Source organism: Pan troglodytes, chromosome 7, assembly GCF_028858775.2.
Source record: "Pan troglodytes isolate AG18354 chromosome 7, NHGRI_mPanTro3-v2.0_pri, whole genome shotgun sequence".
NCBI lineage: Eukaryota > Metazoa > Chordata > Mammalia > Primates > Hominidae > Pan > Pan troglodytes.
The window spans coordinates 28,449,104-28,464,983 of NC_072405.2; the positions used below are offsets into that span (position 1 = coordinate 28,449,104).

The 15,880-nt window shown below is 46.0% G+C and overlaps 1 protein-coding gene across 1 annotated transcript in view; it reads right to left on the reverse strand.

Annotated features, from left to right (window-relative positions):
* Positions 1 to 4,127: 4,127 nt before the first annotated feature.
* Positions 4,128 to 15,880, reverse strand: part of SLC18A1 (solute carrier family 18 member A1) — a 38,690-nt gene continuing 26,937 nt past the window's right edge. The window contains exons 11-16 of the mRNA XM_024345076.3: positions 9,944 to 10,022; positions 8,954 to 9,005; positions 7,283 to 7,346; positions 6,879 to 6,998; positions 6,534 to 6,667; positions 4,128 to 5,150 (exon numbers count right to left, since the gene is read on the reverse strand). Coding sequence (XP_024200844.2) covers positions 5,037 to 5,150; positions 6,534 to 6,667; positions 6,879 to 6,998; positions 7,283 to 7,346; positions 8,954 to 9,005; positions 9,944 to 10,022 — 563 coding nt within the window. The 3' untranslated portion in view covers positions 4,128 to 5,036. The remainder of the gene's footprint in view (positions 5,151 to 6,533; positions 6,668 to 6,878; positions 6,999 to 7,282; positions 7,347 to 8,953; positions 9,006 to 9,943; positions 10,023 to 15,880) is intronic.

The window sequence follows — 15,880 nt, forward strand, 5'->3', positions numbered from 1 at the left end:
TTTTCACTGTCACATTGTTTCTATGTGGTGGAGATTCCCCAGAGGGCTTTGGTTTGCAACACTGTAACACTGCTCCCCCACCCGTTCCCTGTCATTCCATGAATATCATGGCAGACCTACTTTGAGCACCAGGCCACCTGCACGTTGAGTCACACCTGAACACACAAAACTTCCTGCTTTCCTGTGACTATTTGCTCAGCAACCTGTTGTGACCTGCACCCTGGTCGGCTGCCCCTCAGCACACCCTAATTCTACCTAATAGGTATAATTGCTGGCTGGGTGCAGTGGCTCACGCCTGTAATCCTGGCGCTTTGGGAGGCCAAGGCCGGTGGATTGACTGAGCTCAGGTGTTTGAGACCAGCCTGGCCAATATGGTGAAACCCTGTCTCTATTAAAAATACAAAAAATCAGCCAGGCGTGGTGGCACATGCCTGTAATCCCAGCTACCCCTTGGGACACTGATGCAGGAGAATTGCTTGAACCTGAGAGGCAGAGGTTGCAGTGAGCCGAGATCGTACTACTGCACCCCAGCCTGGGCAAAAGAGCAAGACACTGTCTCAAAAAAAAAAAAAAAAAAAAAAAAAAAAAAAAAAAAAAAGAAGGAAAGGAAAGGAAAGGAGAGGAGAGGAAAGGAAAGGAAAAAGAAAAGAAGAAAAATTGTCAATTACTGACCTGGGGTCAGTAGCCAAAACAAGCAATGTATGATCCCCAAACTGCACTCTTCTCCCGTATGATTTCCAGAGACCACATAATGACTCGATTTGGATGACAAATCCTAAAAGACCTTGACCACGCTCATGCCTCTGCTAACACTGTACTCGTCATTCTCCAGAAGAAGAAAGAAAAAAGGGGAAGAAGAAACAGGGAGGAGGAGAGGAGGACGGGGGGGGGGGGGAGGAGGAAGAAGAGGGGGAGGAGGAGGGGGGAGGGGGAGAAGGGACAGCAGGGGAGGAGAGGAGCGAGGAGAGGAGGAGAAAGAAGATAAGGAGAAGGAGGACAACAAGGAGGGCAAGGAGGAGGGGAGGGGATCACAACACACTTTGCTTCTAATAATTTCTTGAAAGCAACAAATGAAAACTGAAATGACGTTTGTGTTTCTGGGGTGATGCTGGCTCTCACCTTTGTCTGACCTCTCAGCTTTGTCTTTGGCTCCTCGCTCAGGTCCTGCCCTTGAGCTCACAGAAAGCCACCCCAAAATGAGCCAGTGGCAGATGGAGCCACAGAAAGCCAGAGCTACAGAAGTTGATGCCAAAGCCCAGAGATGTGAAATGACTTGTCCCAGGTCACACAGCTAGTTAATGTCAGAGCTAGGCTAGGACCTCAGGATTATGTCTGTTTATTCCTGATTTGGTCCTCCCTCAACCACCTTGTGACTTGACCATTTCTCTCTTCAGCACCTCCCAGAAACAGCAGAGAGCGCTTTGTACCAAAGCCACCATGCTCCATTCCTGCCTTGTTGCAGAGAAAGTTGTCCTGTCCCATACACGAAATTGTAGGGGTGAGCTCAGCAGAACTGAATTGTGTAACGCAGCAGCCCTGGGGTGTCAAAGCCTGCCAAGAATCAACCACACATCCAGGGAAGGTGTGTGGAAGGGCTGCACCGCCCTTTCTTCAAGTAAGCCTCAGAGGACTGACTCGTACAAGCATTACAGAGCTACCTCCAGGAGTAGGGAGCAATGTTACTAGGAAATTTATTTTAAGCCTGGGCAACAAAGCAAGACCCTGTGTCTACAAAATAATAATAATAATAATAATAATAATAATAATAATTTAAAAAATAAATAAACTGAGTGTGATGGCATACACCTATAGTCCCAGCTACTCAGAAGGCTGAGATGGGAGGATTGTTTGAGCCCAGGAGGTGGAGGCTGCAGTGAGCCATGATTGCACCTTTGCACCCCAGTCTGGGTGACAGAGCAAGACCTTGTCTCTAAAATTTTTTTAAAAATTATTTTATGTAGCTAAGGCTTTATCTTGGAAAAATCAATTCCATACATAAGAACACAGTGGGTGAGTGGGGGGAAGTATTTCCTAATATTCACCCTAGACTTAGCCCTCTAGTGATTTTAGAGTTCCTCCAGTGGTGTTCTGAGACTGTGGCCATCACAAATGGGCCTCCTTAAAGGTGTAGGCTACTTTAATAATATCCCCTTGAATTTGGGTCCCTCTCCATAAGAACTTTCCTGTCACTTGCCACACTGCTCTTCCTGCCACCCATTCATCATCCTGTGTGATCTCTGCGTTCCTTCAGCCTCCGTAGTTACCTCCTTAATTTAAGGTGCTGTAGCTCCTACCCTAATGTGGAACTGCCACACTTTTCCTGCTTTTGTACTTTGGAAAGGATGTGTCTTCTGGTTTGCTTCTAATGCTCTGATAAACGCCAACATTTTCCTGGCTTGTTGAGCACCATAGCTCGTTAGTTGCACTGTCTTGTTTGCTACATGGTAATTGGTGGTTGAAAGCCCGTCTTTCTTCAAAGATTTTTATAGTCTCTGCACCTCCTCCCTTTCATGAGGGAAAAACGCATCTCTTCAACTGTCCCACAGTGGAGTGGAGTGCCATTTTATGATACTTTCATAGAAAACTTCTTGTGGCTCATCCTTGCTGGGTGGCATTTTCATTGTTACAAGAAATTCATCTGACCTGTGAATATGGGAAATTTACCGTGCATTCTCTTCTTTATATTAGTGGCCTTCTTTATAAGGCCACTAATAAAGACTAATTCCATTTCCTATTTTTGTGGAATTCTTCTTTTTATACTCTTCCATATATAGGCTACATTTATGATCTTTAACCTACCTCTGATCTATAATTTTAAAAAGTGTCCTGACTTACTTTACAGTGTTTGGTGTTGACTTCTTATTTTTTGAGACAGGGTCTCAGTCTATTGCCCAGGTTGAAGTGCATTTGCACGATCATGGCCCAGTGCAGCCTCCACCTCCCGGGCTCAAGTGATTCTCCTGCCTCAGCCCTTTGAGAAGCTGAGACCACAGGAACATACCACCATGCCTAGCTAATTTTTAAATTTTTTGTAGAGAAGGAGTTTCGCCATGCTGCCCGGGCTGGTCTCGAACTCCTGAGCTCGAGTGACCCTCTTGCCTTGGCCTCCCAAAGTGCTGGGATTACAGACATGAGCCACTGTGCCCGGCCTGGTGTTAACCCTTGACAAGAATTGTTTTAAAAGTCTCAAATTGTGTCCACTGGCTTCCCTTTATCCACATCTTTGCGTATTGTTCAAACAATGTTAGCTGGCAAGCCAGGAATCAGTTTCTCTGACAAAAAATTGTTCCCATTTTTAAAATGTGTTCATTTCTGTAGCAAGCCCAGTCTTTATTATAAGCCCTGCCCCAGGTGGATGTCAGAGTCAGCAGGCTGTCATTGCCAGAGCTCCACATCCCGCCCCACCCCACTGCCACCTGTGTAAGGTATCCCAATGGTCATTCATTCACTCTGCATGTGTACTTACAGTTTATATATTTTGACAAACAATTTTATAATTTCACCTTTGAGCTCCTTCAAAGTCTGAGAAAGATGTCATCCTGACCAAAGATGATTATAACACATCTGGTTTTGGAAATCAGGTGTCTAGTTAATGCCAGCCCCCTAAAAACATATCCATAAGTCAGGTATCTATCATTTGCACGATGAAGATTCATTGAAAGGTTCAGCTTGAATGTGCTCTTTGATTCAGGGTTTGTGTTGGAGCCCCAGACTCCTACAGAGCAGTGCAAAAATCAGACCTTGGTGTCATTCCAGATCAAGTCTGAAAACCCCAATCTGATATTCAGGCATCCCAAAAGCCTGTCTCTGTGGGTCTCTCCATCCTGCTTCTTACCTCTGTCTCAGCCATTATTTCCCACCCAGCCTATGAGCATCCCACCTGTTCATACTTGAACACAGAATGTATACTAACTTGCAGCATTAATCATTTTTTATACTGTTCACACCCTGTTTGCCCAAACAGATGGGGAGCTACTTAGGGGGATGCCATGTCTCCCACCTCTTTGAAATCCCATCACCCAATAAGTATTTCAAAAAGGTAGGAAAATGTGATAATATTTATAGTATTTGCTCTATTTGCCCATACACTCTCTTGTGCTATAAAACAACATCTAGTTTACCAGGTCTGAATTAGGCAATAATGTATTTATTAGCAAGTATGAACAATGTCACATTACACCCCTCCTATTAGGAAATCTACAATCAGGAGGGATTTCAAGGCAGTTTCTTTTAACTTCTTCCCATGAAATCTTGGGTCTAATCAGTTATTTTTTCTATCTTTCTTCTACTTTTATTTCTAAGAGTCTAAGAGGTTCAGAAAAGGTAGGAACACACAGGGGAGGTCAGGAGAATGTCAGTAACTCCAGCAGAAGAGAAATGGGCTCCTGTTTCTGAATGATAATGAAAATAGAAGACACTTTTCACTGAGGGTAAAGCCCTTTTAGCAGCTTTAGATTTAGCCACAGAAAAATCACTCACTTTATTAAAAAAAAAAATAAATGGAAAAAAAAAAAAAAAAACCTCTTCAAGCTGGCATTTGGCAGCAAGACAATGCTGAGAACATTTTCTCAACTCAGCTGGGAAAACCCGGGAAAGAACATGTTGAGGAAAAGAGCGTAACACTCTTCCGATCTGTTGGGACTATGCCAGAGAAAATCAGGCAACAGATTAACGAGGCTTGTCAGTCGCCCCACTGGTTTCAGGGGCACATTGCTCACTACCACCTCCATGCAATGAGTCACCCCTTGCAGAACCCGTCACAGCTCAAGTTTAATCAACCTCACAGTAGCGGGAAGGTGCATCACTCTGTCTTCCCATAAAAGATGGGCCACTGTGGCACCAAGGTATACAGGAAGAGCTACAAGTTACACAGGTGAGAAGAGTATCAGGGACAGTGTCCATGGGAGGGGAGGAAACAAGATTCCCAGGCAGAGGTATGTGAAGCCCACTGAGCCGTGGGCTCAGCCATGGTGATCTGGTCCCAGGGAAAGATGTGGTCACTGAGGCATCATGAATTCAGGGAGCACCTTCTGCAGCTACTCCTCATGGTCAGGCTCCTCATCACTGTCCTCCCCCAGAGGAAATTCCTTCGTGGGCTTCTGGGTTGCATACATCCGGGTCTCCATGGGGCAGTCCTGACTCAGAATAGCCTGCAGAGAGAGGCAAGAAGAGAAGCCACTGCACATTATTATCATTTTTTTTTTTTTGAGACGGAGTCTCGCTCTGTTGCCCGGGCTGGAGTGCAGTGGCGCAATCTCGGCTCACTGCAAGCTCCGCCTTCCGGGTTCATGCCATTCTCCTGCCTCAGCCTCCCAAGTAGCTGGGACTACAGGCGCCCATCACCACGCCAGGCTAATTTTTTGTATTTTTAGCAGAGACGGGGTTTCACCATGTTAGCCAGAATGGTCTCGATCTCCTGACCTCGTGATGCGCCCTCCTCAGCCTCCTAAAGTTCTGGGATTACAGGCGTGAGCCACCGCGCCCGGCCAAACACCGCACATCTTTTTTTTTACCAATCTCCTCATTCCGTTCTCCCACTAGTTCATCCAAGGCTGGCATTGCTAAGTACTCAAGAAACATGCATAGGACCCTCTGCATGTACATGCACCAGCCTCCCGAGGTACCTAGTATATCAACCCTTGTCAGTACAAGTATCTCATATGCTTTTAACTGAATTTAACAGTAGTAGTGAAAGTTACAGCAGGAAGCCAAATGGAATCACCACCACTCCCTATCACACCTTCATGTCTTCTTTTGTTCCCTTGAGCAGCCTCTGTCGGCATCCCAAACCCATCAGGCCCTCAGGATGTTTGTGCTGCAGTAAGAAGAAAGTGCTTTATTAAAGAAACTCCTATGGTATGGATCTCTTCCCTGGGATTTTTGTACTTTTAAAAACGTGACCTGTGGACCAACATGGATAAACCCCATCTCTACTAAAAATACAAAAAATTAGCCGGACATGGTGGTGCATGCCTGTAATCCCAGCTACTTGGGAGGCCAAGGCAGGAGAATCTCTTGAACCCGGGAGGCAGAGGTTGTGGTGAGCCGAGATCACACTATTACACTCCACCCTGGTCAACAAGAGTGAAACTCCATCAAAAAAAAAAAAAAAAAAGTGACCTGGTAAGGATAATGGTGCACTAGAGTGAATGAGTGGATGAACGGATGTGCCAATGGAATTCTGCCCACTTATGAGGTAGTTAACTTGGTAACTCACATCTTGCTAGTAACTAGCAAGCTAAGAACAGTAACTACAGGATGTCTTTGATGGTCCTCTGCCCCCATTTCCCTTCTCTACTGAAGACCCTTCCTGATAGCCCCAGAAAGAGGGAAGTGGTTACTTAGAGAAGGGAAATTAAGGAAGTGCACAAAAGAAATATGAAGATGAAAAGGGATTGGGAAACATGGCAAAGCAGAGAGAGTATCAACAGAGCAATAGAGGGAGGAAATAACAGCCCAGGATGAAAGGGAATGAGAGAGATGATGGAAAGAAACAGAAGTGAATTTCTCTTTTAACAGTCGGCGCTCCTTACAAGCTTCTCTTCCTTGGCCGGGGGGCTCCGCAGGTAGTAGCAGAGTGGAGCATAGACGATGTTGATGACCCCAGTGATGACCATGAGCCAGGGAAAACCGATGGCCTTTACAATGGCACCACCGGTGGATGGACCTGGGAGGGATACATCAAAGTCACAAGTGTCTATGGAGCCTCCATATGGAGCATCCTCCACGTAGGACACTATGCTGGCGGCAGTGGGTGACCCAGAGGATGTCTCAGCATCAAAGATCTCCAGAACCCTAGGAGGATAGCTTCCTGGCTGCACTTCCAGCTGGTAAAGAGTAGATAGGGGAAAGTGGGGCACCAGGTCCTGCCAACATACCTATAGCAAAGCCCATGCAAAAAGCCACATCAGCGATGGCGTAGACACTCCCATACACCGAGGTGTGGCGTAGATCCACCAGGTGCCCCATGATGGGCATCATAGAAGAATCCACCATGCCTGTGGCCAGAACAAACAGGACACAGTCAGCCCCACCCACAGTCAGTACCATCCCGCCTCTCCTCCTCCATTTAGTCCATTTGCTTTGTCTGCTGTCTTCTCCCTCGGACCAACACCTGTTCCAGGTGGGAATTACGAGCTCATCTCTCCACAACCCTGCCAGCTGCCCTCCTGATCCTTCTGCCTCTCCACCTACATCCTCTGATGAGAAAAGGGGGAGGAAAGGCATCAGACCCAAAGCCAACAGGCAGGGGCTTCTTGTTTTCTTTGAGGGCACTTCTTACCTATGGCAAGGCCAAGCCCTGCATTGGGGCCAATGAGACCAAAAATATTGTGAGCCAGAGGAACCTGCAAGGGGAAGGAGGAAGAGTCATCAGGACTCCAGATGGGTCAGGTGGGTGGGAGCAAGGTTCAGAGTTTTCACATGAAATGCGTTTATTCAGAGTGCACTATTGGCCACATACATCATCCTCCTGCACTCTCACACTTTCTCACGGAAAAGAATCTATACCTCCATTTTAAGGATATGAAAACTTCACCAGCGCTGTTGTGTTTATTTATTGCTCTATACAAAGTTACAGATCTAATGAGTGGCAAGATCAAGTTTGGACCTCAGACTTGGCTCCATTATGCTCTAACGAGGGTCTTCCTCTGTTCCATGGATACTTTCTCCCCTTCCTCTACCCCTCTCCACCTAAACATACTCTCCTGGTCTCATTCTTCATGGAATAAAGTTGCCTCTGTTTTCCATTAGGGACATCACTGAAAGGTTTCATTTAGACTTCTAACTTGGTAGCTGTTGGAAAAAGAAGATAGAGAAGAGGCCCCAACAACCAGTTAGCTGTAAGCTAGAGGGGGCAGGTGGTGTGGCTTGGGTCCCCTATCAGGAAGCTTGTGAGACTCATTCCCGTTGCCCTCCCAATCCCCCAACAAAAACCCTTTCTTCCCTCTTTTTCAGGTTCCTTACCTCCCTCTCTGGGTACCTGCCATTCAAACCTGCTACCCCAGGACACTCACCCCTTAAGGGTTTAGCATACCGTTTAGATGCTACTGGGTGATAACAAGTTTTAGGGTTCATGCTTCAAGAAATGTTTATAATTTATCAATAGTATTGGCTGAGATTCACTATGGGCTCACCACGTGCCAGACACTGTGGTTTATTTGGATTACCTTGACCACCCTGTGGACACCATCAGAACCCTGCCTACATAGATGAGGATGCTGAGCACACAGAGATGAAGTAACCTGCTCAAAGTCACATGCATAGAAAGTGGCAAAACCTGCCGTGGAACCCGGATCCCATGCTCCTGCTCAGGACCTCCAGCTGGTCTTGAGCACAGTTTACAGTGCCTTGTAGCCCTGTTATTCTCTCCCTCAAGGCTGGGAGGTTTGTGTGTTTCTCATCCCCACTGGGGAGAGGAGGAAATGAAGGCTTTGAGAGCTTGAGGGGGATTCTTGGAAATGGAAAAGTCCTTCTTTCTTTCTTCTTCTATCAAGCCTCTGGTGCCAGGGACTGGGGCATGGATGATGGTTCCCTGGGGATTTATGAGGCTCTGTCAGGGTGGGATGAGTAAATGAAGTCATAAAACACACCATTTTGCCATCCCCAGAAATGGATACCAACATGTATCACTTCATATGCCCACATGTACAGCCTCAGACCTCCGGCTCCAGCTGCCCTGCAGCCCTCTTCCTCTCCTTTCCCACTTCCCCTCAATGGAAAGCCACAGCAGCTGGTGGCCTCTTCCCCTGTGCTAAATTCCTGCCTATTCAGAACCAGTCTTTCTGACAGTCCTTGCCAAGCCAACTCTGCTCATCTTAAAGGAAAGTAGTCCTTAAATGTCTGGGTCTCTCTCACTCTCTTTCTCTCTCTGTCTGTCTGTCTGTCTCTCTCTCTCTCTCTCTCTCTCTCTCTCTCTCTCCCCTTCCCCTCCCCTAGGTCTTCTTATACTTACACAGAGCAAGCTGGTACCTACTACCAGCATCCCGATTAGGGAACACAGCCACCTGGAAGAAAAAAGCCGTCATCAAACACCACTAGGAGAGAGCTCCCCTCCACCTGTACCGCATCACCACCATGCTGACCTGTCCCACCAGCCCTAATCCCAGCAACCCCTTAGGACCTGAGGACAGCATCCCTACATGACCAGTTTGTACCCAAATGAGCTCTCTCCCTGCCCTTTCCTTGTCCCCCCTGGCTCCACCCCTTTTTCTATAGAAAGGCAGAGGAGGTGCCGTGGGACACTCTCTTCCTTCCCTTACAGGAGGAATCAGCTGACTCAGAAGGCACTTGCTCCTTAGAAGTAGCCCTCAAACTTAACTCATGCTGTTGCCCAGCTCAGACTGCCTCCTGCCTGTCCTATTTTATTTGGTCCTTGAGGTCTGTCTCAAAAAACACAGAAAGTACCAAACTTCTTTCCTTCTCTGATGTCTTATGGCAGTGCTTCTAAAATCTTGATGCTAAACACCAAAGATAAAATTAAAGCTGTCCTTATTGTAGTGAAGGGACAGAATGGAGACTCATAGCTCTTGGCCCCCAACCCTTCCTCCTCAGTGGCCTCTGGGGTGCCTCTATAGAACTCCTTAGGGTTCCACATAACATAATTTGAAAACTACTTTCCCAAAGTACTGCATTTTTCATAGCTGTTCTCTGTTGTGGTTATTTTATCTCTTCAACTGGACAGCAAATGGATGGAAAGTAAGGGGTGCCCCTCATGTATCCACTGCCTCTTCTATAACAATCAGCTCAGAGCTCAGGACAATCCATTCTCCATACCACCCTCACCACTCACTCACTGCCCATCCTCCCAGTGGGAAGTTTTTATCGGTGTGTACTCATCCTAAACTTTCAACCGTATGGAAGCTGTTCATCATTCCAAGATCAGGAACAGGCGCTCTTCCATCTTACATTTCTATTGTTCGTCCCAGATCCCAAGGCTACATACCGACCCATCTTGTTGGCCAACACACCAAAGAGGTTGGTGCCAATGAGGTAGGACACACTGGCAGGCAAGAAAGCTAGACCTGTGGAAGGACACAGATCCTTACCTTAGGACATGCCCAATTTACTCTAAAATGCCTTGTCTCCTACAAGACACTGAAGTCCACCCCTGTAACCTTCCAAGATCCCCAAACCACTTTGTTTTATGATCTGGGGACCTTTGTGCAAACCCACAGTAGTTGCCATAGGACCCCCACACCTCTCCTTTCTTCAGGAGCAAGGCTTTGTTTAGCCTCAGTACTTTTCTTTTTGTTTTCTTTTTTTTTTTTTTTTTTTTTTGAGACAAGGCCTCACTCTGTCACCCAGGCTGGAGTGCAGTGGTACAATCTCAGCCCACTGCAGCCTCGACCTCCTGGGATCAAGTGATCCTCCCAGCTCAGCCTCCCAAGTGGCTGGGATTACAGGTGAACACCACCACACCTAGTTTTTTTTTGTTGTTTTTTTGTTTGTTTGTTTGATTATTTGTTTTTGTAGAGATGGAGTCTCGTCATGTTGCCCAGGCTGGTCATGAAATCCTGCCTGCCTCGGCCTCCCAAAGTGCTGGGATTACAGATGTCAGCCGCCACACCTGGCCTAGCCTCAGTACATTTAATGTGCTTCCAGCTCCCCACTTAGATTCCTAATGAATGGCCCTGATGAGCCATTCTCATGTATAAAATACCCTTGATTATCAGCGTGAGAATGTGAGCTTCAGAGGTGGTGTGGTTGGGTGCCACATACCCATACATAATTCCTGGGAAGTGAATTCCTGCCTTGCTACTTACCAGCCCTTCTATTTCTCTGAGAGGGATCTTGGGTTAATTACTAAACCTTTCTGAGCCTTGGTTTCCACATCTGGAAAAAGCAAAGCTATGATTATATCATACCGGGTTACAATGTGGAGCAAATTAGGTAATGCATGCAAAAGTATTTTGTAAATTGAAGTCCTGAACACATGGCTTTTTGTGACAGTAGAGGGAAGTTTTCAGGAAACATGGGCTTTGGAGCCACACAAAGCTCCAAATTTTGCATTCAAACCATGGCTTGATGACTTGTTAGCTCTGTGACTTTGGACAATTTACTTAACCTGTCTGAGTCTCATCCATTCATTCATTCATTTTAACAAACTTTGACCATGTGTCAGGTATTCTGGGGGCTGGGAATACAGCGGTGAATAAGACAAACAAAATTCTAGCCCTCAGCTAGCTTATACTCCGGGGAGGGAGACATACAATGAACAAGTAAACAAATACACAAAAAAGATAATTTTGAAAAGTGTTGAGTTATGTGCAGGAAATTTAATGTGGTGATATAGCAGAGCAACTCAGAAGGGCTACCTGGGATTTCAGGGTTGGGGAAGGCTTCTTTGGGGAAGTGACATTCAAACTGAGTCCTTAATAACCAAAAGAGAGCACTTCAAGCAGAAAATAAAAAGCACCTAATGGAAATTAAGATGTCTTAAAGAAATCATTTAGTTTGTTCTAAGAATAGAAAGGATATCTGTGTGCCTGAAATATAAGACGAAAGTGGAGGGTGAGAAAATGAAGGTCCTAGAAATGAATCTGGTTATTCCAAGGGCAATGGAAGCTTTGGAAGGAAATGACATAATTGGATTTATATTTTCTAAAATCCCTTAGAAGAATGGGTTCATGGGACAAGAGTGGAAGTCAGACTATTTGCAGAATCCAAGAGAAAAGTGATGGTGCCTAAGATTAGAAGTCATGGTGGAGAGAAGTGAACAAAATGGTAGGTTTTGGAGGTAAGTTGGTGACATTTTCTGTTGGATTGGGTAAAGACATAGCGGGAGTGAGGAGGGGAAGTGAGAAATCAGGGATAACCTAGGTTTTTGTCTTAATCAATTGGGTAGCTGGAGATAGGGAAGACTGGTTGAAGTGCAAGAGCATGGGGGGAACGTGAGAGGTTTGAAGTGACTGGTAGATACCCAAGCAGAGCTGTCAGGCAGTTAGATACACAAATCTAGAGTTCCAAGGAGAGAGAAATTTGAGACCTTGGTTTACACATGGTTCTTAAAGCCATGCAAATGGATGGGATTGCCTATGAAAGAACAAATAAAGAATAGAGATCCAAGGACTGAGCCTTGGGGGACTCCTATCTTTAGGCATTAGCAAAGAAGGCAGAGATAGCACAGGAGATGAGGAGTAGCCAATGAAGTAGGTGAGCGGAGATGGAATTGAGAAGAGGAGTCTGGCCTTTGATCAGGGCTGGGATGCTCCAACCATAATTAAAGAGAAGACTGGGAATGTGGGTTCAGGTACAGGATACTGGGTACACTTAGTGATGGAAACACGACAGTTCCATTCTCATTGCTTCCATTTTATCATAGCTTCTGTTTTCTCAATGAGTAGGAGGGAAAGTCAACAACTGAGAATGATGATGGTGAAGGGACGGGAGTGCATATGGGGTTAAAATGAAGAAATATAAAATAGTCATTTTGGAAAAGAAGAAGGAGGACATAACTAGGGGCTTAGAGAAAGATTGTTGGACAATGTGAAACCCACTTTAGATTTGTGGCCATAAATATAAGGTGAGACCAACAGCGTGGTTGTGCGTTTTTTTGCAGCCCCATGCCATGGCTCAGTTACAGACAAGGAGTAGGCAACAAGATAGCTTAGCTAGAGTGAAGTTTTTGGCAAGTGACAAGCCCAGAGGGAGTGAGGAGTTTCAGAAGAGTGACATCCATGATGAGCCATTAACTCCAAGTTGAGGAAAGAAAGAAGTGAGGACAGACTGGGCGCTGTGGCTCACGCCTGTAATCCCAGCACTTTGGGAGGCAGAGGCGGGCGGATCACAAGGTCAGGAGATAAAGACCATCCTAGCTAACACGGTGAAACCCCATCTCTACTAAAAAATACAAAAAATTAGCTCGGCATGGTGGCAGGTACCTGTAGTCCCAGCTACTCAGGAGGCTGAGGCAGGAGAATGGCATGAACCTGGGACACAGAGCTTGCAGTGAGCCACTGCACTCCAGCCTGGGCGACAGAGCAAGCCTCTGTCTCAAAAAAAAAAGAAAGAAGTGAGGACAGGAGTAGTGATGGAAGAAAAATTACTCAGGACAGTGAATTGGTGATCCCAGTTTGGTCCAAAATGGTTGATATGGGACTGTTAGAACACCTGAGAAGGCAATATGTAAGATGAGAACTGGATTGCTTGGAATTGAGATTTCAGAGGAAATATAATTAATACTGATGTCAAGGTGATATTGCTTGATATTTGTCCTCTTGAAATTTCACGTTATAACTTCATCTCCAGTGGTAAAGGTGGGGCTGAGTGGGAGGTGTTTGGGTCATGGGAATGAATCCCTCGTGAATGGCGTGGTGCTGTCCCCATCCTCACGGTAATGAGTGACTTCTTGCTCTGTAAGTTCACACAAGAGCTGGTTGTTAAAAGAGCTGGGCCTCCTGAGGCCCTCACCAGAGGCAGATGCTGGTGCCAGGCTTCTTGTACATCATGTAGAACCATAAGCCAAATAAACCTCTTTTCTTTATAAATTACCCAGCCTCAGATATTCCTTTATAGCCATGCAAAATGAACTAATACACAAAGTGAGGGCATAAATAGGATTAAATTGGTTAAGGTGAAAAACAGGAAAGGATCATTGCAAAAGAGTAGATTAAAAAATTAGGAGGCCAAGATCCACAGTTATCCGCCTGGATATTGAAGTCACCAAAAATGGTGACAGGAGTAGAGGTGAAAAGAACATGGACCAGATGTTGACAGCTTTAATGAATGAGGAGGGACAACTAAGAGGTCACTAGATGTTTGCAACAAAGAAGGGTTGGGTGGTGTAATCTAACGACATCACATTCAAAGGAGCTGAGATCTTTGAAGGAGAATAGAGAAGAGATGACTCGGAAGCAACAAAGGAGAGCAAGGTGTGGAACATGAACTTCCATCTAGATGCTGCAGGAAAACAATGTTCACAGAAAACATCTGGGTCTCAGTAGGGCAAGAAGATGAAAGACATGTTCAGAGAAAAGGATGAGGGCATAGGATGCTTGCTGATGACAAGTCCAGGATTTGAAAGAGCATTGGGAAATTTGGTAAGATCAAGAAATCTCTGAGGGCAACCCCCTTTGGGAGCTCTGTTTTCACTCTATTAAATCTTGCAACTGCACACTCTTCTGGTCCATGTTTGTTCTGGCTCGAGCTGAGCTTTCACTTGCCGTCCACCACTGCTGAGTGCTGCCATCACAGACGCGCCATTGACTTCCACCCCTCCGGATCTGGCAGGGTGTCCGCTGCACTTCTGATCCAGCAAGGCACCCATTGCCACTCCTGATTGGGCTAAAAGCTTGCCATTGTTCCTGCATACCTAAGTGCCCAGGTTCATCCTAATCCAGCTGAACACTAGTCACTGCATTCCACGGTTCTCTTCTGTGACCCACGGCTTCTAATAGAGCTATAACACTCACCACATGGCCCATGATTCCATTCCTTGGAATCTGTGAGGCCAAGAACCCCAGGTCAGAGAACAAAAGGCTTGCTGCCATCTTAGGAGCAGCCCGCCCCATCTTGGGAGCTCTAAGAACAAAGACCCTCCAGTAACATCTGGTGGCCCATACAGGGCTTCTCCAAAGTGGTGAGTAATATTGGATCCCTTTTGCTTGCTATTCTGTCCTATCCTTCCTTAGAATCAGAGGAAAATACCGAGCACCTGTCGGCCAGTTACAAACGATTAGCGTGGCTGCTGGACTTAAGACTCAGCTGTGAGGCTTTCTGGGAAAAGGCTTTCTAACAACACCCAATCCTTCTAGGTTGGGAGCATTGGTCTGCCTGGAACCAGCTTCTGCTTTCACAATTTTCTTGGGGGAAGCCGAAGGCCGACTAGAGGCAGAAAGCTGTCATCCCAAACTCCGGGCATTGATCAGTCAAGATCATGATGCAATCAGAAGTCTCTACTCTATAGTTGCCCATGTGTGCACCCCTACCTCTTCTTCTGACCCATACCTCCTGGGTTCCAACCATGACTTTCTTGAAAGTGTAGCCCCAGAATTCTCCTTACCTCTGAATCTACTTCCTCCAATCCCTGCCTCCTAGGTACTAATGCTTCAGACTTTCACTTCCTCTCCCAAGTATTAGAGCAAGTTGTATCTCCAAAGGGGATCTAAGGAAGCTCTACACTGTGTCCTTAGGCACAAAGGCTATGAACCCACGGAGTCTTGCCCCTGGTGTCCCTCCCAATTTAGGTATACAGCTGTCAACATGGGCAGTTATGTGGGACCCGTTCCCCACCACCCTTGCCAGGGCCACAAGTTTGTAAATGGCTAGGAGGATTGCTCTGCCATTGTGTAAGTACTCTCCTCCCTCAATTTCTACCCAACTTACCCACCCTGTGCAATACAATCTCCAAGCCTCAGCTCCTTGGCGAGGGCCTTAGGACTGATGACCCAGTACTTTAACACTGGAACTGGGCCTGCGACAACATAATAGATCAGTATCAAAGCGAATTGAGTAAATTAAAGGGATGGCCCAAATGCATTCTATCTGTACTGGCAACTGCTTTGCTAACAGAAGGAAGCAGAAAAATAACTTTTAGAGGAAACCTCATTGTGAGCACACTTCACCAGTTCAGAACTATCCTAAGTCAAAAAAAAAAAAAAAAAGGTAGCTTACTAACTCAAAAATCTTAAAGTATGGGGCTAGTCTGTTAAAAAAAAAAAAAAAAGATGATTTAACATTAACCACTGAAAATTCCCTTAACCCAGCCAATTTCCTAACAGGGGATTTTAATCTTAATTACCATACGAAGGTCTGACCAGACTCGGGAGGTACCCCCTTAAGGACAGGAAGATAGATGGTTCCTCCCGGGTGACTGAGGGAAAAAACCGTAATGGGTATTCAGTAATTGATAAGGAAACTCTTGTAGAAGCAGAGTTGGGAA